This window comes from Symsagittifera roscoffensis, chromosome 4, assembly GCF_963678635.1.
Source record: "Symsagittifera roscoffensis chromosome 4, txSymRosc1.1, whole genome shotgun sequence".
Taxonomy (NCBI): domain Eukaryota; kingdom Metazoa; phylum Xenacoelomorpha; order Acoela; family Convolutidae; genus Symsagittifera; species Symsagittifera roscoffensis.
This window is the reverse complement of record NC_087065.1, coordinates 73,096,608-73,122,716: the sequence shown is the minus strand read 5'-3', so window position 1 is coordinate 73,122,716 and position 26,109 is coordinate 73,096,608. Positions and strand designations below refer to the sequence as shown.

Genomic DNA, 26,109 nt, shown 5'->3' with positions numbered 1-26,109 from the left:
TCTAGAAATTTTTTCAAAATTACGATTGTTTTTTTTTTTTGATTTTCATTTTTTCAAAACTATGAAATGTTCTTTGATTTTCATGAAATTGAATTTTTGGATTTCCATTGAGAAGCTTGTGCAATGTGTTGGTTTTTTGCAACTAACTGCAAAAGCAACCCAGTTTTTTTTATAATCGAAATCGCGACCAATAGAGCTTTAATTTGATATCACTCTTTACGGTGTGCGTGCAGTAACTCGAAGTAACAGTAAATTTCTATATCAGCTAATCTAATTATGAAACAATTACGTAACCGGTTGCGTTATATTAAGTACTAACTGAGCTTAAAATAAACGAATCAAATCGAAAGATTTTTCATCTTTATTGAGTGCAAAATTTCAATTCTTTAGCTGTATGTTGTAATACTTCCTAGCAAGTCTAATGGTCGACCAATAATAAACGTTAATAATTTGAAAATGTTCTTACTTCGAAAAATACATTTCGGTTTACTGAACACCTTTTTCACAATTTCTGATTTATTGATCAGGAAATATCACTTTCGGTTTACTGATCTGGTCTGACCGTTTTCGAGTTGCTGAATCATCGGTTTACTGACCTACCACCATACTTTCCCTCATGGGAGATTTACCCAGGGTTGTCAAACCCTGGAGTATTCAAAATTGGATGAAAAATTTTTTAAAACGTCCCAAGTGTGGTTGAAACAGTAAATCAATTTTCCAATGAAGTTTATAACTTAGTTTTTTTGTGTGCTGTAGAAACAGTGTCTGATTCGCCTGTACGACTGTGTGATTCCAAAGTTCCTCACTGGAGTGTGTAAGGCGGATGGGAACCAGCTGTACGCGGCCGAGAAGCAATGGAACTTGTCCGAGTCACCCGAGAGAGCCATGGACCAACAGGGTAAGTTAAAAAAACGAACGACCAATGCTATTTAGCAGATGTAAACAAATGAGCTGAGGACTAAGAAAACACCTATATGAAGAAAACCTTTCAGTCTTTTTAAACTAGCAAGCGTAGTGTATTAGTATGACTCTACTTTTTTCCAACCTAACTCGCAAATTTAAATGCTCATTTTGTAGCTTTTTGCTATTCTGTAGCATTGCAAATTTCATAGCATCGGTTCTCTTCTTTATTTGTGGCTATTTGATCTTTAAGCGTTTGTGGATGAGAGGGAAGGTCTTGAGGCTCGAGGTCGCAGATTCGAATCTGACACATATCTAATTTTATTCGTTTTTACTAATCCGAGGCTTATTTCTACTTTTTCAACTTTACTTTAAAGAGCTGCTTTTTTTGTCATTTTCTCACTAGTGTTTGCGAAGCGCAACTTTGCCTCTGTGTTTTACTTTATAGAGCTGCTTTTTCGTCGTTTTCTCGCTAGTGTTTGCGAAGCCCAGCTTCGCCTCTGTTTATTAGTTTTTTCCCTATTGAATCTACTATAAAACCTAATTACAATATGGGAAACTAGCTGAAAAATAAGCATACTCTAAATTTGACCGACCACGGTTTACAAAAATGAACGTTTAACCCCGTGATAGTTGTATTCTAATTGAATCAACTGCAAAACATATTTGCAAAACGAGAAACCAGCTGAAAAATAAGCATAACTCTTTTTTGCCGGCCTCAATTTACAAAATTGAACGTTACTCTCTAGTAGTAGATTTATTCCAATTGAATCTACTGTCAAGCACATTTACAATAGCGGAAACCACCTGAAAAATAAGTATTACTCATATTTTCTCGACATAGATTAAAAATTGAGCTTTTAACTTATGATTTTTTTTCCAATTGAGTCTACTGCCAAAAATTTTTACAATACGGCAAACCAGCTGAAAAAAAATCCATACCCAAATTTTGTCGACCTCGATTTAGAAAATCCATCATTTAACCTCATAATGGTTTTATTCCAATTGAATCTACTGCAGAACATATTTACAACTCAAATAAATACAACTCAAATTTCCTAGATTTCAATATAAAAAGAGTCGCTAGAAAGTGTGCTTATTATAGCGTACAATTGAACAAAAGAGTTTGACCTGATTCCCGATAATGTCAATAAAAAAGATTATTTTGTACTTAGGAAAAGCATTGAGCCACTGCATTGAACTATCATCTTATATATTAAATTAAAGCAGAATTGTTGTTCAGAACATTGAAAATGGGGTGGAACTTTGTATTCGGGTGTGTTTTAGCTTTGTTTTTTGTTTTCCACGCAAATAACACGGACTGGGTTGAGTGATATCATATTAAAGCCTTTTCAGCCTTGTTTTGAATCACATTAAAACATTTGAAAAAAGTTTTCCGGTGTCGAGAAAAACCGGTTGGAAATTTTTGGTTTTTCGTCTTAATTCGACCGAACAAAGCGAGCGAATATAGCCATACCCAAATTTTGTCAACCTCGATTTAGAAAATCCATCATTGACCTCATTATAGACGTATTCAAATTGAATCTACTGCAGATCATATTTACAATACGAGGAAACTTTGCTCGTATTGTTATTTTAATGGCTTGAAACCTTACAATATTGATTTTTTTTGTGTCGTTTTTCTACAAAATTTCTTTTTCAATTAGCTTATTTTACTATGAATGTTCAATATGCCTAATCTCATGTTTTTCGTTTAGCTCCTTTTTATCACACCACCCCCCGAAAAAAACGACACTAACTTGAAAAAACTTTTTGGTTGTATTTTAAGACTGGTCGGAACAATCTGTGATACTTAAAATTGGCTTCTGTTTTTTGTCTCAAGTTTACAGACTTGTTTGCTCTATTCAATACCTAGCCGGTGCAATACCTAGCTTGTGCATGCCTAGTTGGTGCATTTCTTCTATGTTTACACTTGCGAGCAAGTCTATTGCTACCAGGTATTCTAATTTTTTTCTCGTGATAAAGTTTGTTCGCAGGAGTCATCTCCTCCAGGCTTCCTTTAGAAATTAATTGTAACAGTCATATTCTCTGCATGTCTGTATTTTTAATTTCCGTTCTTCTGGCAATTTGTGATTATGTTTAGGCTTCTAAACCAACTCATTTTTTTAAGTTTCCTTTTTTTTCGCTTGAAGTATTTATTCGGCTGAAGTTATATCGGTTTTGTCGCCACGCATAGCATCCTTTGAAGTGCGATATTGTTTTTTGTTTTATGTGTTCTGTTGGGTATCTGAAGCTTGTAAATTCGAATTTATAAGTTTTTTGGAGCTGAAAACTTATTAGGAGAAAGATTTCTAGCTGAAAACTTATTGGGACAAAGATATTTAGCTGAAAACTTTATTAGGACAAAGATTTTTAGCTGAATACTTCATTAGGACAAAGATTTTTAGCTGAAAACTTTTGGGACAAAGATATTTAGCTGAAAACTTTATTAAGTCAAAGATTTTTAGCTGAAAACTTTATTAGGACAAAGATTTTTAGCTGAAAACTTTTGGGACAAAGATGTTTTTTTTTCTATTTCAACGGAAATCTCTATTTTTTTAAGCTTAGATACAGTTTCATAAATTTTGTTACAATGTAGTTCAACACGGACTATTGTCGATGAATTTTTGGGTAAATTGAGACAAACTTATGAAAGTTTCCGTAGATCTGTTTTTTGTTTGTCAGCTTAGTGAAATTCGTTTGGTTTTTGTGGGCTAGCTTGCCTTGCTATATCTGTGTTAAGTCGCAAGTGGCGAGGAGGTCCTTTAGCTTCTGAGTAATGAACGTTAGCGGCTAATTTCAAACTGTGGAATGGTACAAGTATAAAGAAAACAAACCGAGGAAATAAACATGAGTTTTTAATGGCCATTTTGACCTTGAACTATGTTTCAGAAGACTTACTGCAGACGGCGTTTGAGCTGTGGCGTGAAAGGCAATTCCAGAAGAAGCTGCCGGAGGGTGCGCGGAAGTGGCACAATGACGTCATCCAGTCACCCACCTGGTCCAGACTCCACGTGCTCCTCGGAATATTCGACACCTGTGTTAGATGGGATAAGTCTGTCGCCAAATCGGTAAGTGCGAATTAATGAATGGTTCTGGTTTAAAGAAACCTGAGCTGAGTGTACAATTGAATCAACGTTCTCATAATGATTTTTTCAACTTGCAATTCGATCAGGGTTTGTAAAGAAATTTATCATAAAATTTTGTTGTTTCGATCGCGCCACCGAAATTGATCGCATGGAACTCTGGATGGTTAGTTTTTTTTCTCAACTCAATTTTGACTATCTTTTTGACTATCTCAAAGAAAACGCGTAGTAGCATCATCTAAAAGCACTTAAGGCCGTAGTTCGGATTCCAAAAAAATGTTGAAAATGTTTTCTCAGTTTCGAGAAAAACTGGTCTGAATACTTTCGCTTTTAGGACTAAGCTAAGTTTTCGTACTACTAGTGTCATTTTAACTATTATGATATCTCTTCTCATTCTTGCAGTTTTGCATTTAATTCTGTCGTCCTTTGCAAAAAATAACCGGAAATTTGGAGAAAAATAATCAAATTTTTTTCCCATTATTTTGAATTAAAAATCACTATGGTCGGAACATTCTGGGCTATGTCTACTTCAACCGGCTATTATTGTTCCGAATTTAAAATAAAACGGAATATTTATGCTCGGTGTGGTTTTTTTTATTCAGTCAGTTTTCGCCGATCGAAATAATAGTTTTCAACTAAATTCTTTTATACACCATTGAAGATATTGACTTCCTGAATTGAAATGCATATAAAAAATATTTTACCTCCAATTATTTTTGTAAAGTTATGGGGGTTTGAAAGTTGCCAAATTGGCCATGTTCTGGACTAAATTATGCGCGCTTTGAAAAATTTATTCATAATGCTTAGAGATTAACGCGAAATATTTATGCGTGGCGAAGTTTCCCGCACAACAAAATTGTTCCAAATTGAATGGAGGCTAGCTAATTGGTCGTATTAATTTCGTACGACTCAAAATTTTACTTTAGATAATTTATATGTCAAAATTTATAGTTTTTCAATATTTTCTTTTTCAAAAACTATTCGATATGAATCAAGGGACAGTCGGAACATTCAGGGCTTTGCTCTGATATACGAGCAGTCTTGTTTTTTTTTCAGGCTGGTTACTGAAATGAAAACCTTTAAACGAGCTGTATATCTGTTTATTGTTTATAAGTAGTTTCTAATGAGAATTTTTAATAGGGCTGCACTGTGTGCAGAAAAAAGACAAACGAAGACCAAACTCTATTATGCGACGAATGCAACAGAGCGTATCACATGTACTGTCTCCGACCAGTGCTGAAAGAGATTCCACCAGGCGACTGGCTCTGTCCAGGATGCAGACCACGCGAGAAGAGGAATCCAGAACAGCCGGCGCCCAAGTATAACGAAGCTAGTGATGACGAGGAGAGGAAAAAGAAGGAGGGAGGGCCGCATGAATCGGAGGAGTGGTGCTTCTGTTGCAATGACGGGGGAGACGAACTCATTCTTTGCAGCTCATGTCCAAGGGTATTCCACCTGAACTGTCATCAGCCGCCTATGCGTAGGGTACCAAGAGGCAACTGGAACTGCATGGTATGCTTGAACCCAAAACTAACCAAAAAGCGAGGGTTCTTGCAGACAGAATCACAGAATGACGACCGAAGTTTCAATTCAGACGGTTCCTCGGAGTCGTCAAAGTCGAATTACAAAAGTAGAAAGCGAGTGAAAGTTGAAGAGTCGGAGTCTGAAGAAGACGAGGAACCCACGAGAAGGCGATCTTCCCGAAGTAATAAAGCGAACTTGTACAAATCAACGTTGACAAAGTCGCGGAAAGGAAAATTCGCCCAGAGCGATGAAAGTGGTTCGGAAGATGAAAGTAGTCGGAGATCAAGCAACCGAAGAGGCCACGACAGTGCCGAGAGCTCCGACAATGATTCGAGTATGCGCGGCAAAAGTGGGAAACGCAGTGGTGAAGGACGATCGCGAAGACGTCTCGGAAGCACCTCGAATGAAACATCGCCGGACCGGGACTCAGTTGACACGCGAAGATCAAAAAGTGGAAAACGAAAGCGAGAAATTGATTCAGAAAGTGATAAGGAGACTTCGTCCAAGAAAACTAAGAATACAGAGGAATCGGCAAGTCAGCACCCTAGAGACAACTATGAAGTTATGGAAGTAGCCGAGGAAGTAGACATCTGTGAAAAGATCTTCCTGGACATCAAATCTAGAACTCAATTCATGTTCTTTGAAAACATTGCTGAGGTTAGTGAATTTCTATAGCTTAAGTTGGCTTTTTACTTAGTTCTCAAATTTTATGAGTGTTCGAAGGTTTGTCAGAACTATTTTTTTGTGCAGGCTCGCTGGAGAACTCAGTTGGATTTATCATTAAACTAAGACGTCTTTAGTGTTACTGCGTCAATGCGAGTGAATAAAAAAGACAATGAAAGCCGACGCGTTTGTTAATTGTCAGAATCTGTATAAATAATGCCAAATTTTCGGCAATATCGATGGCCTTGAGCAACTTAATCGGTCAAAAATTACAGCTTATAGGTTAATTGATTTTTTTGGACACGGTTTTTAAGCGTAGAAATTATTGAAACGCAGAAATCGGACGTCAAAATGAACACTTTCAGGTTATTAATTTCGTTCAATTTCGTTGACCGAAAAGATGGACCACAATAGCTATCGTAAATGCCAAATTGTTGGCAATATCTTTTCGGTCAACTTTACGATAGCTATTGTGGTCCAAAATAAAGTGCGATTTGTGGATTAGGTTGATGCGTATGCTGGTGTGGAGAACAGGGTGGATTTCTCAACCATTCAGGCCACCATGGGGGAGCAGGGCTACATATGGAGGGGATTCATCAGAGACATGGCCATTGTAGTCAACAACGCACTCGCCGCTTTCGAGGTTAGCTTACTACCGCTTACTTACTCAATTCTAGCTGCCTCTGTTAAAAATATATATTTGTTTTGAGTGAGTCTCCAAATTGAGTGATTGTTCAAGTGGGTGAGTGTTTAAAATAAAAATATACTCTTTTGATGAAAAATTTATAGAAAGCGTGATGTTTGTTAGCTTTGAATAGACGAAGTCCGTTCTCCTATTTCGGGGAGCTAATTCTAGTTTAGTACCTAAGCAATTTAGTACTTAAGAGGAGGAGTTGATCTTTTGAGGAATGATTATGATATGTGATTTAAGTTTGGAACATGTTGATTTCTGGATCATAACCAAATCATTTATTCAACAAATGCCTTGTCGGTTGGTTTCAGGAGAGTCACAAAGTACACCGGGCAGCTCTGAAGATGGATGAAAGAATGCGAAATATGCTGGGTAACCTGCCAATCATGCTCAACAGGTACTCCAAGGTGAGACAGGGAACCCCGGAAGAGGAAATCGAAGAGGAGGAAAAAGAACTCCTGAAACAGCTGGAACCGAAACAAGACCCCGAAGACAAGGAAGATGAAGACGGTAACAATAACGGACGCCAAGAAGACGAGGACGAGGAAGACGACAACGATGAAGATGATGATGATGATGAGGTATAGTTATATTGGCATGCTAATTTAATGGCCGTGAAAACTCATTACTAGTTTTAGTTTGGTTTGATTGTTCACGACTGTACCTTAGCGACAGATCTGCCCCATAAGAAGTTGTGTGTTAAAGTTTCGTCACATCAGATTTAGTTTGAAATCGAAGGCGCCGAAAGATGTGGAAGGACGGATAAAATTCAGAAGACTAGCATTCAAATGAAATACGTTGGTTCCGTTTTTGGACAACGTGAACGTTTCCTTTGACGATGAAATAATATTGTGTGTACTTTAAACTACTAAATCGATTGAATTTTACCATTTATTTTTGCAAGTTTTACTTTTTACTCGGCATCAGTTTACGATTACTAATAGTTTTCCTTCAATTTAAGTGTTTTGATTTGTGCAATAACGCCGATAATCAGATGAATTTGTTTTACCCCCTATTTATTACTCGTTTTTCTGTTCAACTACGATTTTTATTGGTTTCTACACTTCTCAATTTGCTGTTTATGGGTTGATGTTGTAGTATTATTGATGCTTTTTGTTCTCATTTGAAGGTCACCTCATTTTTGACCTCTTTTTATTCGTGAAGTAAACTAAACAATGAAAGCGAAGTCTACGTGTTATTGTTCTTATTTCATGAATTAATATAATTAATTTGGATCTTTTGATACCAATTTTGAATCAATGTTCCTGCTTGATATTTGTTAATTAACGAAGTATGAACAAAGTCGTTTTTAACAGTGAAGTCTTCATTAATTGAACAAGTAAAGAGATCTTTCTTTAACGCCACTTGCAGCTTCATATATTGGTTTAAGTGTCTTCTGATAGATAAGTTTGAGGGCTTTCAAATTGTAGTTTTCCGACTAGCAATGATTTGAGCCGTTGTTCACTTGCGAAATTGAATTTTTTTTCAACTTATCTTAAATTTTTGTAAGAAATACATTTAGCTTGCAATGCTATGTTTGAAAGAGTCAATTGAATTATTGAATTGTTTAGTGAGAAAGCATACGTATACATTATTTAACTCAGAAGGATCGCACACGAGCCCTGAGGCTCATCGAGGCGAGACCCTGGACAACGAAAAACACGAGTATCAATAACTAACAATTATGAAAAAATAATTTCATGTAAATCGGAATTATCTATCAGAAAACAGTTCTTAATTGTATACCTGTATTTATTAATTTCGCTTGTCTTTAATTGTTTTAAATTGTCAGGATAAAAAGTTTGAGGATAAAAAGTTGTTACATTTTTTAATCCTCTGGTTGAACGAACTGTGCAGCCCATTTGTTCTTATTAGTAGTAAATTGAGAATTTTTGATCCGCGAGCTCTTGTTCATCTCCTTTGCGAAAATTTTTCTTCTTTTAGAAAACCGAGTGGAGATTTTTTAAGCAAATGATCAATAGTTTTTTTATGTAATCGATCAAGAAAGATTTTGAAGAGCGTTCCAATTTTGTATTCATGAATAATAGGCCTCAAGGTTTTGAACTTCCTTTGAAAAAATATAGTTCTTAATATCCGTTTTTGTCTTAATATTACTTTTTGTAGAACATTTTTTGTTGAACAGCCATTTGCTAGGAAGCCATTCGAAATAACGGGCCTGGCATAAACATTATCGATTATAAGAGTTTTTGAGAAAAAACTTTCCTTGATTGATATATTAAACCATTAAAACGAGCTAATTTTTCCTACATAGTCTAATTTTTCTCCTCCGAGAGATATTTCGCATTTTTTTTGTTTTCCGACCCAAATTAGCTGCCTGACTTTGTATTAATTTTTGTTCTATTTTTATTAGTGCAAAACAACGTTGTGTCATCCGCGAAAAGACAAGGTCATTTATGTATAGTAAAAAAAACAGCGGTCCAAGTACCGAGCCCTGTGGAACACCGTAATTTATCTGTAGCATGTTCGATTTTTTTTTACATTTGAAGATACGTATTGATAACGATCAGTTAAATACGATTGTATTAGATTGTAGCATATGCCACGAAAGCCATTGCTTTCAAACTTTTTCATCGGATAGTATGATCGATAGTGTCAAACGATTTTTGGAAATCTGTAAAACAAGCCATTCCTATGTTTTTCGAATCTTTGCCTGATCGCATAATTTCTGTTGCTGTAATGATAGCGTGAATACATGAACGATTTTTTTCCTAAACCAAATTTGAACTGATAAATAAATTGCAATAAACGATTCAAAAGCATCTTTCGGTAACTTAGCTTGTTGATGAAAACAGGCTTATTGGTCTGAAATTGGATGGGTCCTCGTGAGAACCCTTCTTATGAAACTGTAGAACTTAGGCTAATTTGAACGCATGTGGAAATTTTCCATAGATTAACATTTGATTGAACAAATCAGCTATTGGATAGCTAATTACCTCAGCTCATAATTTAATTATTTTATTTAGAGTAATAAACGTAGTGAAGACTCTTATATACGTCAGAAATCTTAAAATGTTGATGCACTTAGGTACAAAGCACTTTTTGAGATCAATTGAAATTTAGCTGCTAAAAGTGACTTAAATACGAACATGCAAATGGCCCAAAAAACGCGAACGATTTCTAGTTTCGAAAGTTGAATTTGTTTTTAAGATTTCCTTTTGGAATAAAAACTTTACTATTCATCCAGTTTTCTCAAGTTGGGTTCATGTTATCAAAAAAGCGCCAATCATAAATTGTTCTAGAAATTCAAAGAGCTTTAAGGGCGTCCATTTTTTTCATTTAATTTCGAAACTTGAGCTTTTGTCATCAAAGTCAGTGTTTACTTGCGTTCATTACTTTTTTCCAATATCCGATTGGCTATGTTTACTTATGCTATCATGACCACTAGACGATTCGTTTATAAGAGTTTTAATAAATTTCAGTACTTCATCATGATATTCGGGGTAGAAAAAAATAGAAGAGTCGTTCCGTTTAACTATAAATCATTTAATGTTCTGATTGTCATGCATGTTAGCCAGTTTTTCTCCAATGTCAACAAAAAACTGATTGAATTCATTCAAATCTAGTGGAAAAGGATTTTTTTAACTTTCTCCCAAAATTCATTAAAAGCCTATTTTTGTCATAATACGCCCTTTTGCTGTGTCCAATGAGACGAACAACTTGGGCACTTGAATTTTTATTTTGCATGAGATTATTTTCTGATGGTTTTGAAATATAACTTTTTTATAGTCTGTCTCGTTTTTTGCAAAGGCTTTAAGTCTTACAATTTACCCAGGACTTTTCTTTTTTGATGCTTTTTTTCCCAGCTGACAAAATTTATCAAAAACGTAGATAATCGAGTTAATCAATGGTTCAAAAGAGAGATTTTCTTTTTTACCAATAATATGATTGAAAAAAGAGCTTGCAATGAATGTTATCCCTCCAAAAACAATCAAAATTTCTTCGGGAAGTGATGTTATCAACTTTTTTCTCAAATGATCCAATGTCAAGGCATAGTGATCAATTATGTTACACTGAACAGTTTCCACTGTTTTAGAATTTTTTTTTAAGGTGATCAAGGCATGATGAGCTAATACTTGTTGCTCTGGTTGGTAATGGGTTTTGATCTGAAAGTCCAAAATATTAAAATAATCGAATGCTAATTTTGAATGCTGGTCAAGAATATGTACGGTAAAGTCCCCGCATAAGAGGATGCTTATCTCGGCGGCATTTAACTGAATTTATAGGTTTTCCAGCTCCTGTAGGAACAAAAATGCAGATTAAATGTTTGCCCCTTTTGTCACTCAAAGAAACGACCATATTTTTTTCCCTTTCGTTAGTGTAAGTATTTACGTGTGCGCCTTCTATCACAAATGCCGCAATACCCCCACGTTTTTTCCTTGCCTGTTGCGTCCTAAGATTTTTTTGGTAACCATCAAGGTAGTATAAATCTAAGGGTTCGTCATCATGTAACCATGTTTCACACTACTGTGGGAAATGAGTCAAAACATTCTTTTTCACATTTTAGAAGTTCATGACGGCATCTTGAAGATCGTTTTTTAAGGAACAACAAAGAACCATTTTTAGGCTCGTGTGGTAGTTTGATTCTCTCTTTTTTTTTCCATAACGAACAAAAAATTTTAAAAGTATTTAGAGCTTGCTTATCAACTTATCCCGCTTAACCCCGGTCTACGCTAACCATCAGTAATCGAATCTATATCATCAAGAAAGTCTTTTAGAAGGGTTCTATCTTACAGGAGAAACCATGTTGGTTACTTGGGTCACAAGATTGATGAGCTGATCAAGTTTGTCTTCAGTTTCATTTTTGCGTTTCCTCCCAGAAGGTTTAGGCAATTTTTCTCCTGGCACATCAGTAAAATCTATTGAAACTCCAGCCGCAATTTCTTTTAGTTCAAACCCAAACTCACATCAATTTCTTTTTTCGAGTCAACGCCAATCCCTTTAACTAAAAATTGACTTTTTTGTTGTCATGGACAGATGAGCAGCCTTGGCGTGCTCCAGAACCTCTGTCGGTTGGTGTCAGCCTTTCAACCTTATAGATAGACTTCCCAGCACTATTTCTTAATTTCTTCCAAATATCTTCATAGTACCAAATCAAATCGCGATGATGATAACTAAATTTGACAGTTATTGGTCTCCGTCCCGCACCGGGAAGAAAACGACACGCCGCGAGGTCCACGTCATTGATAGGAATACCCATTTGATTGTTAATGACCTTGAAGACAGCATCCCAAGGATCCGAAGCATCTAATCCATGAAAATTCAAACATGTTTTGGAGGAATATCGCTCTCTATCAAGCATCCTTCTAGGGCAACAATTGGGTGTCGATGAGATCTAACCTTTGACCAAATAGTGTTTTTATTTCTCCAAAATTAGAAAATTCCGAGTTCAATTTGTTGTCTTATGGCAGCGGTCATATTTTTAGAGCGAAAGTTCCAGCGAGAACAATGCAACCAGAGCACAGCTTGCATTCAATCCTAAAACTATTTAATAAGCTTATCACAACAATTAGGCTAACGTAGTGAAAACTTAATTGAGTCATGGTGATATATTGTTTCAGGAAAATTCTTAAAGTTTAATCAGGATAAATTTACTTCTCGTGGTTTGACTTTTGATTTCTTATCAAACTTAGTTCGTTTTCTTAAGGAAGACAAACTCGCTTATCGAACAGTGAAAGTGTAAAGGTCACAAAAAACGTGATCGATTTCTAATTTTGAATTTTTATTTTGATTTTCTGATTTCTGATCCAAAAATCTCAAATTGTGTTAATTTTATCAAGAAAGTGTCGATCATAAATTATTTTTGTAACGCAAGGAGCTTTGAAATCATACATTTTCTCTATGATTTTTTCAAAATAAGTCAATACTTTTTTCTGGTTTTTGCGTTCATTCTTTTCCAACTGTATGTTGGCTATTTTCGTTGTATCCCAAGTTGTGAGACACTTCTCTTCGCCTTTGATTTATGCTTGCTATTAGCAATCGTTTTGCAATTGGGCGCTGGTTTTTTTTAACTACGAACAATTATTTCAACATGATAATTTTTTCACCTCTTTCAATTTTGTCAATCAATGACGTCTCAAATATAAGGCTCGAATCGGTGTTTTTAACAGAAAATTTTCAAAATGTTAGTCGGTCGTTTCAAAATAATTGTCGACATTTTTCGACTTATCTACTGTCAGCCTTTTTGGTTTTTTTTTTGTGTTTTCAGAGGATTTGTGTGATATATTAGTGTCGGAACATGATAGCTCTAAGTTTTTATGACAAACCTTTTCTCTTCGTCTCAACGGCCGTTTACCCGGCTTTTGTCGACTTTTTTGCCGCTAGAAAATTGTTTCTTAAAACTTAGTAAACGCCGGAGACTATTTTTCAACGTGTTTTCCTCAAATTAATCATCATCGAGGCAAGTTTTTGGAATAAGTTTTCTTGACATTTTTGAAAACTAAATCGACTAAGAGGCTTTCGTTTCATTTTCTGTGTGCTAGCTTGCAATGATGCTACTTCTGTATAGTGTCGCTTGTAAGCGACGCTCCGCTGCTTTGCCTCTGTATTGAATTTAAAATTTATTTTTTTTGGCTTCATTGATTTGAATGAAATTTTTTCAAAAGTTCATTTCACAGTACACAATACTCAAATTGCGCTTTTCATTGGCTTTTCAACTTTTATATTACTACAGTAAAAAAAAGTTACAAATACGGATATTTGAATTGCTTGATTGGTATTTGCTTCAAGCTAGTTGCTGGCTTGATTTTCCGATTGTTCCTAAATGATCTTGATGATTTATTTTGGCTGATAATATATTGAATAGATTTTTCTCGGATTTCCCTATTTCGTTTGCTGTTGTTCAAATATTTTTTCTGAATTACTTAATACCTCTTTAAAAGAAGGTTAATGAATTACCGCAGCGAATTTTGGTTAAACTTTGTGAACTACTTTTTGTTCCGACCTTTTGAAAAATGGGGAGGTACTTAGTATTTCGGTGTGTTTTAGTTTTTTCTTTGTTTTCTTGTAAAATCAGGTACCACAAATCACCGCAAAGTTTCGAAAGATTAATATTTAAAGCCTTTTTAGTCGTGATACGAACGACATTTTAAAAAGTTTCAGTAAACGAACAATAAAAAAATCGATTTTTTGACAATTTTCATTGTCGAGAAAAACCCGTTCAAAATTTTGCTTTTTGGTGTAATTTTGAGCGAATAAGGTGAGCTAGCAGGTTTAAAATGGCTTAAAATAGCTGATTTATATTTAATCTAAGCCGTGACAAATTAATTTTTATCGAGTAAATTAGTTTTTAGAGTTCGTTTGCGCCATTTAGGGAATCAAAAACTTTCAATTTTTTTTGTTACGATTTTTTGTTTTCGTTTTCCTACTCATTTATTTTTCTTCAAAAACTGTTTTCCAATTTGAATATTTTATTATGACAGTCGAATATGTCTAATTTCTAGATTGACCTTTGTTGTTTTTGTTAAGACTATGGTCGGAACATTCTGTGCTACTTGCACAGTAAACGGCTATCCTTGTTTAATCCTATTTTTGTTGAGAATTAGATTGGTTCTCATATTACGAATTGATTGAATTTGCTACTTGTTGCCTTATAAAATATCCAGAATATAATGCTATCGATTTAGCATGGATATCTTTTGTTCACGATTGCTCATCAATGTTAAGATCATGAAGTATGGATCTTAAGGATTTCAACTGTGTTTCCATGTTCCGACCTTTTGAAAAATGGGGAGGTACTTAGTATTTCGGTGTGTTTTAGTTTTTTCTTTGTTTTCTTGTAAAATCAGGTACCACAATTCACCGCAAAGTTTCGAAAGATTAATATTTAAAGCCTTTTTAGTCGTGATACGAACGACATTTTAAAAAGTTTCAGTAAACGAACAATAAAAAAATCGATTTTTTGACAATTTTCATTGTCGAGAAAAACCCGTTCAAAATTTTGCTTTTTGGTGTAATTTTGAGCGAATAAGGTGAGCTAGCAGGTTTAAAATGGCTTAAAATAGCTGATTTATATTTAATCTAAGCCGTGACAAATTAATTTTTATCGAGTAAATTAGTTTTTAGAGTTCGTTTGCGCCATTTAGGGAATCAAAAACTTTCAATTTTTTTTGTTACGATTTTTTGTTTTCGTTTTCCTACTCATTTATTTTTCTTCAAAAACTGTTTTCCAATTTGAATATTTTATTATGACAGTCGAATATGTCTAATTTCTAGATTGACCTTTGTTGTTTTTGTTAAGACTATGGTCGGAACATTCTGTGCTACTTGCACAGTAAACGGCTATCCTTGTTTAATCCTATTTTTGTTGAGAATTAGATTGGTTCTCATATTACGAATTGATTGAATTTGCTACTTGTTGCCTTATAAAATATCCAGAATATAATGCTATCGATTTAGCATGGATATCTTTTGTTGACGATTGCTCATCACTTTGATGGGCAATTAATTTTAATTAAATGTCCCACATTTTAAAAAGCGAAATAATTATTTAAGTAACTGCATACGAAGTGGGAAGCAAAACGTCTTCCATCAGTTTTGCGTTTTTTTTAAATTTTTAGTCTACGTTGAATTGAGTTTAAACACGCAAAGTGAAGCATGAATGTGCCTAGGATGTTTTTTTTTGCTGAAGAGAATCGCTTTGTTATAATGCGTTGCAAGTTCACTGAGTCTCGCTTTGATAGCTTCTGAATTATGAGAGTAAGTAAGCTGATGTTGCTGCCATTGTCGGGGAGGGGAGGGGGGGGGGGTTAGAAGTCTATTTATGTGGCACGATGCATCTAGAAATCAGTCTAAAGGAAACTGTTGGTCTCTTCTAAAATCCAAGGGTTCGAATTTGAAGGGGTTTCCTCTCATTTCTTACTATTTTTTATGCAAGCGGAGAATTTTCTAAGCAAGCAAGAAATTTGATGCAAGAGCATTCTTCTTTTTTAAATAGATCTCATTGTTGCTCAATGTTACGCTTCTCAATGAGATCTCAATGTTAAGGTCATGAAATATGGATCTTAAGGATTTCAACTGTGTTTATTCTAGTCGACATTTTGGTTCAGCAGTTATGATTGATCTACTTCGCCTCTGTGCAAGAAATGTTTCAGTTGAGGTCTTTTGGTGAAGGTATTCAAAGTTTTGTTCTTAGTTTTTCACAAATGATTTTTGCACCTGGAGAGAATTATTCAATTAGTTTTCTGAATTATAGATAGTTAAGAGAAATGGTCGTTCTTCGTGAAATATGACCCACTTTTTAAAATACTTTCCTGATTTCAACGTTCTTTTTGCCGTTTGTTCCTGCATTTACTAAGTTTTATTTAGCTACGGTGTCACAATTATATATTTGTGTTTTTCACTCTTGTGAGAGCAAGTGTATTGTAATCGCGAACTTAATTTTTTCTAAGTTAACAGATATGTTCACAGGACACATTTAGTCAGGTCTGCCGTTGGACTTCCGGCAGATCTGTTGAACAACAGACATGTTTGGAACATATTTGCATTTGAAACAACCGGTCTATTCGAATTTTATTTGTCATTTTGGGAAGTTTAAAAATAAAGTTTTTCAGTTAAAAGTTGTTGGGGTTTCATTTCATTTTGATGAATATTCTCGTCGTCTTCTGGTTAAGAGTAAGAAACGTAGTGAGTACTCTTATATAGGTCTTGGTGATTTTTTTTTCAGCAAAATGTCTTAAAATTTGTTCATGCTGAGTTGTTTCCGTTGTTGAAAGCAAGGCACACTCCACTGTCGAACAGCGAAAGTGTTAAGGCCACGAAAAATGTGATCGACTTCTAGTTTCAAAAGTGGAATTTATCAGATTTATGAGCTACGAAGGACATTAAACCTGCTGGTCCACTTTCTTCAAATTGGGCTAAATTGTAAATTGTTCTTGAATTTCAAAGAGCTTTAAGTGCATATATTTTTTTCTTTAAAATTCGAAACTTTAAAAGTCAGTTTTTTTCCGTTTCTTTGCGTTCATTACTCTTTTCCAACTGTTTTTTACAGAATCATTTTTGTTGGCAGCGAACTATGGCGTAGAGATCGTTTTAAATTTTTTTTCAAGCCATTTTTGACAAGGGAAACTTGTAGAAGGGCAAGTGTGGTATCATATTAAAGCCCTATTGTTCTTAAATCATTCATTGTCGAAAAAAATGGTCTGATTGCTCACGTTTTCATACTAAATTAGATCTCATGCTATGTACTTCTACAGCAATGTTAATTTTATTTCAGTTATAATTATCCCCCAATACTCATGCGAGTCAGCATTGGCAATTCAATAGCAGCTTTTCCATCTGCTTTATTGGTGGCGAGTATTTGTAAGTTGCCAAGTGACCATAGGGGAAATGCCAGGACATGAGACTTGTAATCTCTAGGTTGGCAGGTCGATTGTGGCACAGCAAAACTTATTTTGTCAATGATTATTTTCCTCGGATTAACTTACCTTATTTCATTTGTTTCAACCTTTTTAGAGCTTATTTTTGCCGTTTTTTTCACTAGTGTTTACAAAGTGCATTCGCTTCTCTTTTTGGCCATATTTCATTTGTTCCACTTACCTTTGAAATAAAATAACATAAAATAGATAAGTTTGGAGAAAAATGTTTTACGATTTATTAGTTTTTCTTTTGACATTTTTAAATCACTCTGTTAAGAACATTTTGCGATACCTCTACGACAATGCGCTCTCCTTATTTTTTGAAAGAAGATTCAAAATAGTTACATCCAGTTGTTGCTGAACCATTGCTCCTGATTTCTTCAACTCAGATATTTGGTTCAAATACACGCCGCAACTTTGGTTAAGCAACTCAATGCTATTTTTGGCTTCTCGGGCTTTGTGTCTGTTTGTATGGGCTTTGTTTTTTTCTCTATATACTTCAAGTTCTTCATCTAACTCGCTGTTACTTGCCGGTTTAAACGATAGTAATTAGGTATTTTCTTTTTAAAAAAATAGCAAATTGTCGTTCCGAAAAAAAAACATTTCAAAAATCAGGATCTACCGTTTTTCTGATATTTTTTGTCAGCTTAGTTACCACAGCGCTGATTTTTCCTGTAATTTTATCAATTTCCACCATAAAATATCGTTTTGATTTATGTTATTCAAAATTAATCACACCCGAATTTGTATATTTTCCTTAGTATTTTTATCGCCTAGATCACCTGAAACTGCGGTCTTTGAAAGAAAAATAGATTTTAAAATTTTTCATGTTTCTTGAGGGTGGGAGTTAAAAACTTCGAGTATCGAAACTTTTAGCTCAAAAAATTTTAAAACTATTATTTCATTTTCGGCTCAATTGGTGTCTTCTCAAGTATTGTCTGCTTAGTTGTCGCTTGATAAACTTTCCAGATTATGTTTTGAACGCTGATGATTGTGTCTTTTGACAAGTTTTCTTCAAATTGAACACGGTCGAGATAAACTGATGAATTTCTGTGGATGTAATTTTTTCGACATTTTGTAATTGATTTAATATCTTTTTCTGTTCGCTAGCATTCAATGTCTTGTTTTTGTGGTATCACTAGGGGTGCGAAGCTTCGCTTTGCCTTTGTGTCATTTTCGGTTTTAGTTATGAACAAACAAATAGCTACGACAGTCCACCTTTGGAAATTGACAGCTCATTTATCACTTCAACGCAGAAGGGTGTAACTGTTACACATGTGAAAAATTTTAACCCTTTTGTGTTGAGGTAATAAACAAGCAGTCAAGTTTCAAAGATGGAATTGGAAATTGCCTTAAGACCATAAAGTCTATCAATAGTTAGTTTGTTAAAGGTTAGTTATTAAAGGTTAGTTATGATACGTTCCCGATTTTTTATTGATTAGTTTACGGTTATCTTTCTGTTTTTTGGAAGTTTTTTTGTGGAAATCAGTTTTAAAAAGCTCACAAAACTTTTAAAAGTTTTGAAATGCTTAAAGCACCTAGAACATCCATAAGAAAAGTACGAGCCAAGTTTTTTCTGCCTACCACATTTAACATTTTTGAGAAAATGAAATGCTACGTTTTTCAGTGCTTGCTAAAAATTAACTCTGGATTTGTGGTTTGAGCTATGGAGACAGTAAAACTACTGTTTTTGATGCTGATCGCTTTAAAACTACAGAGAAAAAAAAACAATTTTTAAATCGTTTTTTATACTTGCGAATGTGAATTAAGTGTCAAGCACAAGGGAGTTGTAAGGAGCTCCAATCTACCGTGACATGAACTATCGTAGAGAATAAAGATTGGTTTCAAAATGGGACCCTATCAGTAATGATTTGGACTCGAAAGCTTCTTAGACTGATATACTGCTGCGGAAATTGAAAACCAAGATTCAGTCACATTGATTTAATATTATTTTAATAGTACTATTCAAAATAGTACTTGTTTCAAATAGCAATCGGTTTCTCTTTTTATTATTTGAAACCGGTTGCTATGTAAGTTGCACATATTATTCCTACAACAGTAATTTCAAAATAAAACAATATAAAACGACATAAAAACTTGTTTTTGATTAACTGTACAATTCCCCCCTCCCCCAAAATTGATTTAGGGGTGAGAAAATACGGATTTTTCTGGAAACAACTTTGAGTATACCTAAGATTTATAAAAAAAATTTAACAGTTTGTATAGAGAAAATTGATCAAAAATACGTTAGCTTATGTTATTTACAGCTTTAAAAGTGACAACCAATTTTATGTGCGCGTTGAATCGAAATCCATACATTAAACTCAATTAATTTTAAATTTAAATACGTTGCTAGGGGGAAGTTCTACGGTTGGTCACTTAGGGGGGAGATTGTACGGTTGATCCATTGTTTTCGATATTTTTTCTCATTTCTGAAAAAAGAAAATTTGTTGTCCATTTTGTTTTTTAACACTGAAGGCAAAGGGATACAAACTTAGCCAAATTATGAAACTTGTTGGACCAAGTTGGGACCAGGTTTTTCTGAAAATCAGTGAAAAGTTGAATGTGTTTCTTTTTTCCTTATGAAACATCACTTTTTGCAGTACAGCTGCTCATTGAAGACTCCGTTGGTTCAATTTTAAGTCAAGCCCGGGCCTGTTTTTCTGCCTCAAAAAATTTAGCCATCATTTGTATGCCGATTTTGGTCGGCTTCGATACTTCAATGCGGAATTTTGAAAAATCAGTTCTGAATTTTTTACTACGTCATCTTAACCATTTCGATTAGCAAGGATATTGCAACGATTTACTAGACTTTTTCCCGTTAAAACTTTGTTCACAGAATGGTGGATCTTAACAGAGTTGTCGAAACGTGCTTTAAAATCGAAACGTATTTAAAAATCGAAACGTGCTTTAAAATCAAAACGTGCTTTAAAATTGAAACATAATCGTGCATTTACATAGCGCATACTTGTTGTAGAGGTCACTTTTTGAGTTGTCATATACAGGTATGAAAATCGAGTCCTGGCCGGATCTTGTTTTCACGCTTTATTTTTTTTTGGGAAAAGGCCTTCCTTTTTTTGGAAAATCACGGGCGATTTTGCAGATTGTGACCGTTCAGTAGCGATGCTGTCTTTGACTTATTCGGAATGTGGAATGATTTGGTTTTTTTCTGGACATTATTTTATTATGTTTTGTCTGAGAGATAACTTCGTCAGAAGCTAAACTTGCTGCGCATGATTTTGTTTTGCCGTTTCCAGGAATTGTTTGGAATTTTTTTGTATTTTTTTTAAATCTCGTTATCGCATGTCTAAAAACGCAAAACAAGCTGCCAGGACCTGTTTTTTTTTAAACGGAAAAAATTGCTTCTAAGCAAAATTATCGGCCTATTGTTTGTTTGCGTATGTTTTTTCGGCTTATTTGCCACACATGGGTTTTCCTGTACTGTAAGTGATTTTCGTTGTAATTGAAAGTGTTTCGAATTTATTCCTGTGCGTTATAAATTTTTTAAGTCTGATTTTTTGTAATTTCCTTCTGTTTTTTTCTGTATTAAAAAGATTTTCATTATCTTGTGTGTTTTCGGAGGGAGCCAGTGTAAAAAAAAATTAGATTTTATTTAAGGTGGGGTTCGTAAAGTTTAGTTATTTAAAAGTTTCTGAATACTTACTTAACGCCGGTGATTGTGTTTCTGGACGTGTTTATCACAAATTAAACAACATCATTGCAAACAAAACACTGAAATTTTTCGACATTTTCCGACTTAGCGGCTTTTCTTTGATTTTCTGTCTGCTAGCGTGCAATGCTATGTTTGTGTAAAATCGCAAGTGTTTAGAAACTCCTCTTTGCCTCTGGGTTGTAATTTCATATGAATTCTGTTTTGTCTTTTTTTATAAAAACCAACAGATAAAATTGAAAAAATAAGCTTTTGTCAAGTTTTTTTGAAGTTTTTTTGTCAAGATCACTCTGGTGGGCACATTCGGTGCCTATTGCACCTCAAGCATGTACTCTTGTTCCTATTTATTGTTGAAACTCTATGAGCTTTCAGGTCATCTATTTTTCTTGGAAATAGGAAAGTTGTTTCAAAAACAAGTTAATCGTTACACTTGCGAGCTTAAGAGCGTAGTGTATTAGTACGAACTTTCTTTTTTTTTTCAAACCAACTCGCAAAAAAAGTGTTCACTTATTTGGTGGCATTTTTGCTATAGTCACGACTTGTAGCATTGGAAGTTTCATACCATCTGTTCTCTGCTTCAGTTGTGGCTAGTGTTTGTTGTTTGTTAAGCGTCCGTGGCTGAGTATATAGTATTTCTACTTTTTCTTATTTAACTTTATAGAGTTGCTTTTTGTCGTTTTCTCGCTAGTATTTTCGAAGCGCAGTTTCGCCTCTGTGTAGAAAGTCTGGTTCAATTTGTGTGAGTGGCGTTAAAGAAAGATTTTAAAGCCTTTGTTGTCATCAGAAAGGGCATGTATTGAAACTGTGTTGACAATTGTCTTATCGTGTTTTATAACTTGTTTTCGGTCATTTATCCATTTTTTATTGCTAGTTTTGAAAGGCTAGTTCTTGCGGCATGCTGTAAATTTAGTCTTTTAAAAGGCAGACGCTTCTTGTTCAGTACAAGATTCAACTGGTTCGTTAAACTCTAACAGTTGTCTAAATCCAGCTGGGTTTTGTTTGTCAATGTTTTCCCACGAGTTCGTTTCTCGTTGTTTTGTTGGGTAACTTTTAGTTTTGTTTGTGGCCTGTCTTTCAGATGAGGACTGCCACGGATCTGTGTTTTAGCCATCTTGTAATGGCCGGCAGAGAAAATCGTCAACATCACATGAGCACCGCGAACAGTCTTCGAGTAAACCAGATCACAAACATCGTCAGTTCAAAAGAGAAGATTCGACCAGTCGTCACGAAGACGATGCAACAACTAGCAACGCCGACACCCAAGACGAAACTTCGAAGTCATCTTTTGTGACGCCAGAGAGGGCAGGTCATTTCAGAGGGTATTCCAGGTACAACGAAAGTGGGAGATCTTCAGTTGATAGAGATGATGAGACGACCAGTAGATTCGGAAGTGGTCATTCAGAACGTGGAGGAAAGTTCCAGGCGAATCCGGCCCGACTTTTCATGGAATGGAGAGGCGTTAGTTTCTTATTACTGTGTTTTTTGCTAATTGGAGGCAATGCATTAATGATTTTGTGACACGTGATGGTAGCTGTAGCTATTTAAAGTTGAAATGTTATTAGTCTCAAAAGGAAAAGGTAAGAGTTATTTCTATCTTCTTCGTCTTTTCTGTACTTGTCAATTTTCTATCACCGATTGTTTAGATCTATAACCATTATTGAAATAAGTGTACATGTACAATCATACTTGGCATTAATAGTTCATAGCCAAAAGCAGCAGATTATGTTTAACTGAAATCACATTTATGATGAGAAAACTGCTAGATTGTCATGTGTCGCAGTGAAAAAATGACGTAATGTACAATGTTTCAAATTGATACACATCTACTTATTTTCAGTTCTACACGAAAGTAAAATGTTCTGTGTTTGGTTTTTTCTTATGTTTTTCGAATGATTGAGGATACGAGTTCTGGCTGATTTTTTTTTATTCGTCACATTGAAAATAACGTTATAAAATAAGCGATCTTGTCAACCTCCCCTCCTCTGCCAACGCTATTTAACCCTGTTTTGAAAGAAATATTCATTGCCTAGAAAAAGGTCGAAAAAATGTTCGAATTTTTTTTTTTGAAAATCCGCTCCACCCTTCAAGAAAATCCTAGATCCGCCCCCTGACTGGGTTCATTTTTCGTATATGCTTAACTGTTGCTTCTTAATAGGAACGGAAGTTTTTGTTTGCTAATGGGCACACGTGTTTATCGCTACGCCCCCATTGACCCGATGTAAATTGGTACTGTTTTGGGAGGCATTACCAATTTATATCAGTTAGGTATTAATACAACTCCCAAAACGAAAAGTAAGGCCCGTAACCCTAAATAAGAAAGCAGTCGCATAAGCGCCAAAACTTGTTCATTTGGTCGACAACTTTAGGTGGACTATTTTGTGACAATATTTATATCGTTTGAGTATCCAGGTAACTGTAGTGCTTTTTTAGAATTGCTTGAATTCTTTCCTGTCGCCTGTTTAGAAAAGGAGTTCGGTTTATCGGCGTGTCAAAGTGGTGGAGGTGGAGCCGGAAGTTGACATCTGTCACAAACTCCTCTACAGATTCAAGAACCTCAACCCGCTCTCCTACTTCATAAACGTCTCAGACGTAAGTCGTGCGTATCTTCACATCGTAGACTGAAATGTGTCTGAATGGAAGAGAGATCGATCGAAATAATATAGATTCTTGAACGAGTATGAGCAATGAGTTGATTTATGGAGAAAACTCAAAACAAAGACGTGTAACTTCTTTTTAGTAGTATTTCTGCCTTGCGAAGCGTTTCATTTCTTCTCAGCGGACTTGTTTGTATTTTTTTTAAATGACAATGAACGACATGAATGTTCACTGATTTAGGTTGTGTGCTTTGATGTTCGTTTTTTTTTCAGGGTTAAGTCTTAAAAGTGGTTCAGGCTCATATTTGTATTTTAAAGGTTTGATGTTGATTTATTTTGAAAATTCCTGTTTCTACAATTGCGAGAGCAAGTGTTTCGTAATCGCGAATTTTTTCCATAAGACAACTTTTCTTACAAATTTGTAAGAATTTCATCAATTCTGTGACAGTGAATTCCCCGACATATTCTTTAATAGCGGGCTGCATTGGCAGGTTAATCGCTAGTGCTTGGATGTTCAGAGTATTGAGTAATAGTTTAGCGCAGTTCATGCTTTTTAATTCATCAAATCAACAGAAGTAAGCTAGTTGTTTAATACAACAGTACAAAAATAAAAACTCATTTTCAAAATTTTTTCAACTTCGTAACTTTCATGAAGCTTTTGAAATGCATAATTTTTACACAATTTGGCTTTAAAATTTCCACTTTAGATCATGGAAAGCTTGTGTGGTTGCCTTTAGTTAATTACATTCCAAATTATTGATGCATAATTTGCGTTTTTGTGCTCCCTTTTGCCGCTTTTTCGCTTGTCTTTGGTTACTATAAGCGTCAATGGCACCATTGTGTAGGGCAGTCAACTGGCAAACTTGGTTGTCCGAAGAGGTCATTTAATTTTTATAACTCATTACTTCTTTTGGCTCTTTTAAAGCTACTTCTTGGCGTTTTTGTTTGTGTTTGCGAAGTGCAGTCGCCTCATATCGTGTCGTTTCAAGGACGATAATGTTTCAATCGTTTGTGTTTTGTTGGGGATGCGAATCTTTAAAATTTCGAGTTTAGAAATTTTTGCACTCAAAATTTATTTACGACAGCTTTTTTAATAAAACAGTACAATAATGAAAAGTCTTTTTCAGAAAATGTTACTTTCAATTTAGTGGATTGCGCGAGTTTCGAGAGCATAAAACAGCTTGCAAATAAGGCTGTGAGATTTTATTTAGGCTGTGAAAACTTAGTTTAAGCGCAGTAAAATTAGTTTTGGAAGTGTTTTAGCGCTTTGGGTATATATATTTTTTAAAATTCTTTTTTATTACACTTGCAAAGCGAGTGTATTAGTACGAACTTTCTTTTTTCCCATCTAATTCGCAAATAATAGTGCCACTTTTGGGGCACCTTTAAAGCTTTTTCTTAACATGGGCTTTGACATTCGAATAGAAATAAGTTAACACAGTTGATGCTTTTATTTCGTCAAATGAACCGAAAGAAGTGATTTGTTTCAAACAACATAACAATAATGAAATTTTTTGAAATGCATAATTTATACCTAATTTCGCTTTATGCTTTGCGATTTGCTACATTCAAAGTTAGTGTGGATGCCTTAATTTTCTTATAATCCAAATTATTACTCTCAAAATTGAGTCTATTTGTATTTGGTGCCGCTTTTGCTGAATGGCATTGGCAATTTGTTAGCATATATAGCTGCTTTCTTCGTGACTTGTGTTTGTCGGTTGTTAAGCTTGAGAGCTGAGTGGATAGTGTGTGAGACTCAAAATATCTTGATTGCAGTAGGTCGCAGATCGAATCCTTGACCTAGCCGAGTTTTTGCTAATTCGATGCTTATTTATATTTTTTCTCCTTGCACTTTTTAAAGCTGCTTTTTGGTCGTGTCCTCGCAAGTGTTTGCGAAGCGCAGCTTCGCTTCTGTGTAAATATTTTTATTCTATTTTCTATCGAATATGCTTAAATTCTGGGGTTTTATCACACCAAGAATAAAAAACGACTCAATTTGAAAATAAGAAATTATTTTTCCTTAGTTTTTTAATAAATGGTTGGAAGTTTCTGTACTACTTGCACAGCAACCGGCTGTCCATGTGTTGCTTTATTTAAAAAAAAATAGTGTTATTTATATATTTTTTCGAAGCTTGATGAGACTATATCTTTGTTTGTGTCGCAGGTTGCCGCGTACTCTGGGATAAAGCGGAAGGCGGACTTCTTGAAGATGGAGCAGAAAATGAGTAAGAAGGGCTACGTGTGGCAGGGTTTTGTCGCTGACCTCGCTCTAATTGTGAACAACGCATTGATCGCATTTCAGGTAACCACTTGACCGTCACACCAAAAACTTAGCTTGCAGAGTCGGTTCCTTTTTTTCTTTGTCTCAAAAAACACCAACAACCATTTTTATTGACATGACAGTTTTAAGGGCTAGCATAGTTTATAAATAAAAAAATATTCTGAGTGAATTGTCTTCATGTTAAATTTAAATAAATGTCTAATCTTATTTTAAACAAATTTAAATAAATCGTTAAATCTTGATTAATAATTAGTTGCGGAGACTTGTTTGCCGTGTAAAGGTCTGATTTATATGTGATTTGTTTCAATTGATTGTTTCGACCATTGG

At 34.8% G+C, this 26,109-nt stretch overlaps 2 protein-coding genes across 3 annotated transcripts in view; one reads left to right on the top strand and one right to left on the bottom strand.

The window, feature by feature from the left end:
• The window catches only part of LOC134845014 (spliceosome-associated protein CWC27 homolog), a 502,234-nt gene that overhangs the window by 117,793 nt on the left and 358,332 nt on the right, over positions 1 to 26,109 (bottom strand). The gene's annotated exons all lie outside the window — the stretch shown is intronic.
• Positions 1 to 26,109, top strand: part of LOC134845106 (uncharacterized) — a 43,739-nt gene that overhangs the window by 3,709 nt on the left and 13,921 nt on the right. Inside the window, exons 3-11 of one of the 2 annotated variants that reach the window (XM_063861961.1) lie at positions 757 to 898; positions 3,793 to 3,971; positions 5,127 to 6,167; positions 6,679 to 6,816; positions 7,176 to 7,445; positions 22,015 to 22,365; positions 22,470 to 22,484; positions 23,371 to 23,496; positions 25,666 to 25,803. In XM_063861961.1, the coding sequence (XP_063718031.1) occupies positions 757 to 898; positions 3,793 to 3,971; positions 5,127 to 6,167; positions 6,679 to 6,816; positions 7,176 to 7,445; positions 22,015 to 22,365; positions 22,470 to 22,484; positions 23,371 to 23,496; positions 25,666 to 25,803 (2,400 nt within the window). The remainder of the gene's footprint in view (positions 1 to 756; positions 899 to 3,792; positions 3,972 to 5,126; positions 6,168 to 6,678; positions 6,817 to 7,175; positions 7,446 to 22,014; positions 22,366 to 22,469; positions 22,485 to 23,370; positions 23,497 to 25,665; positions 25,804 to 26,109) is intronic. The other variant, XM_063861963.1, reaches the window with a different exon arrangement.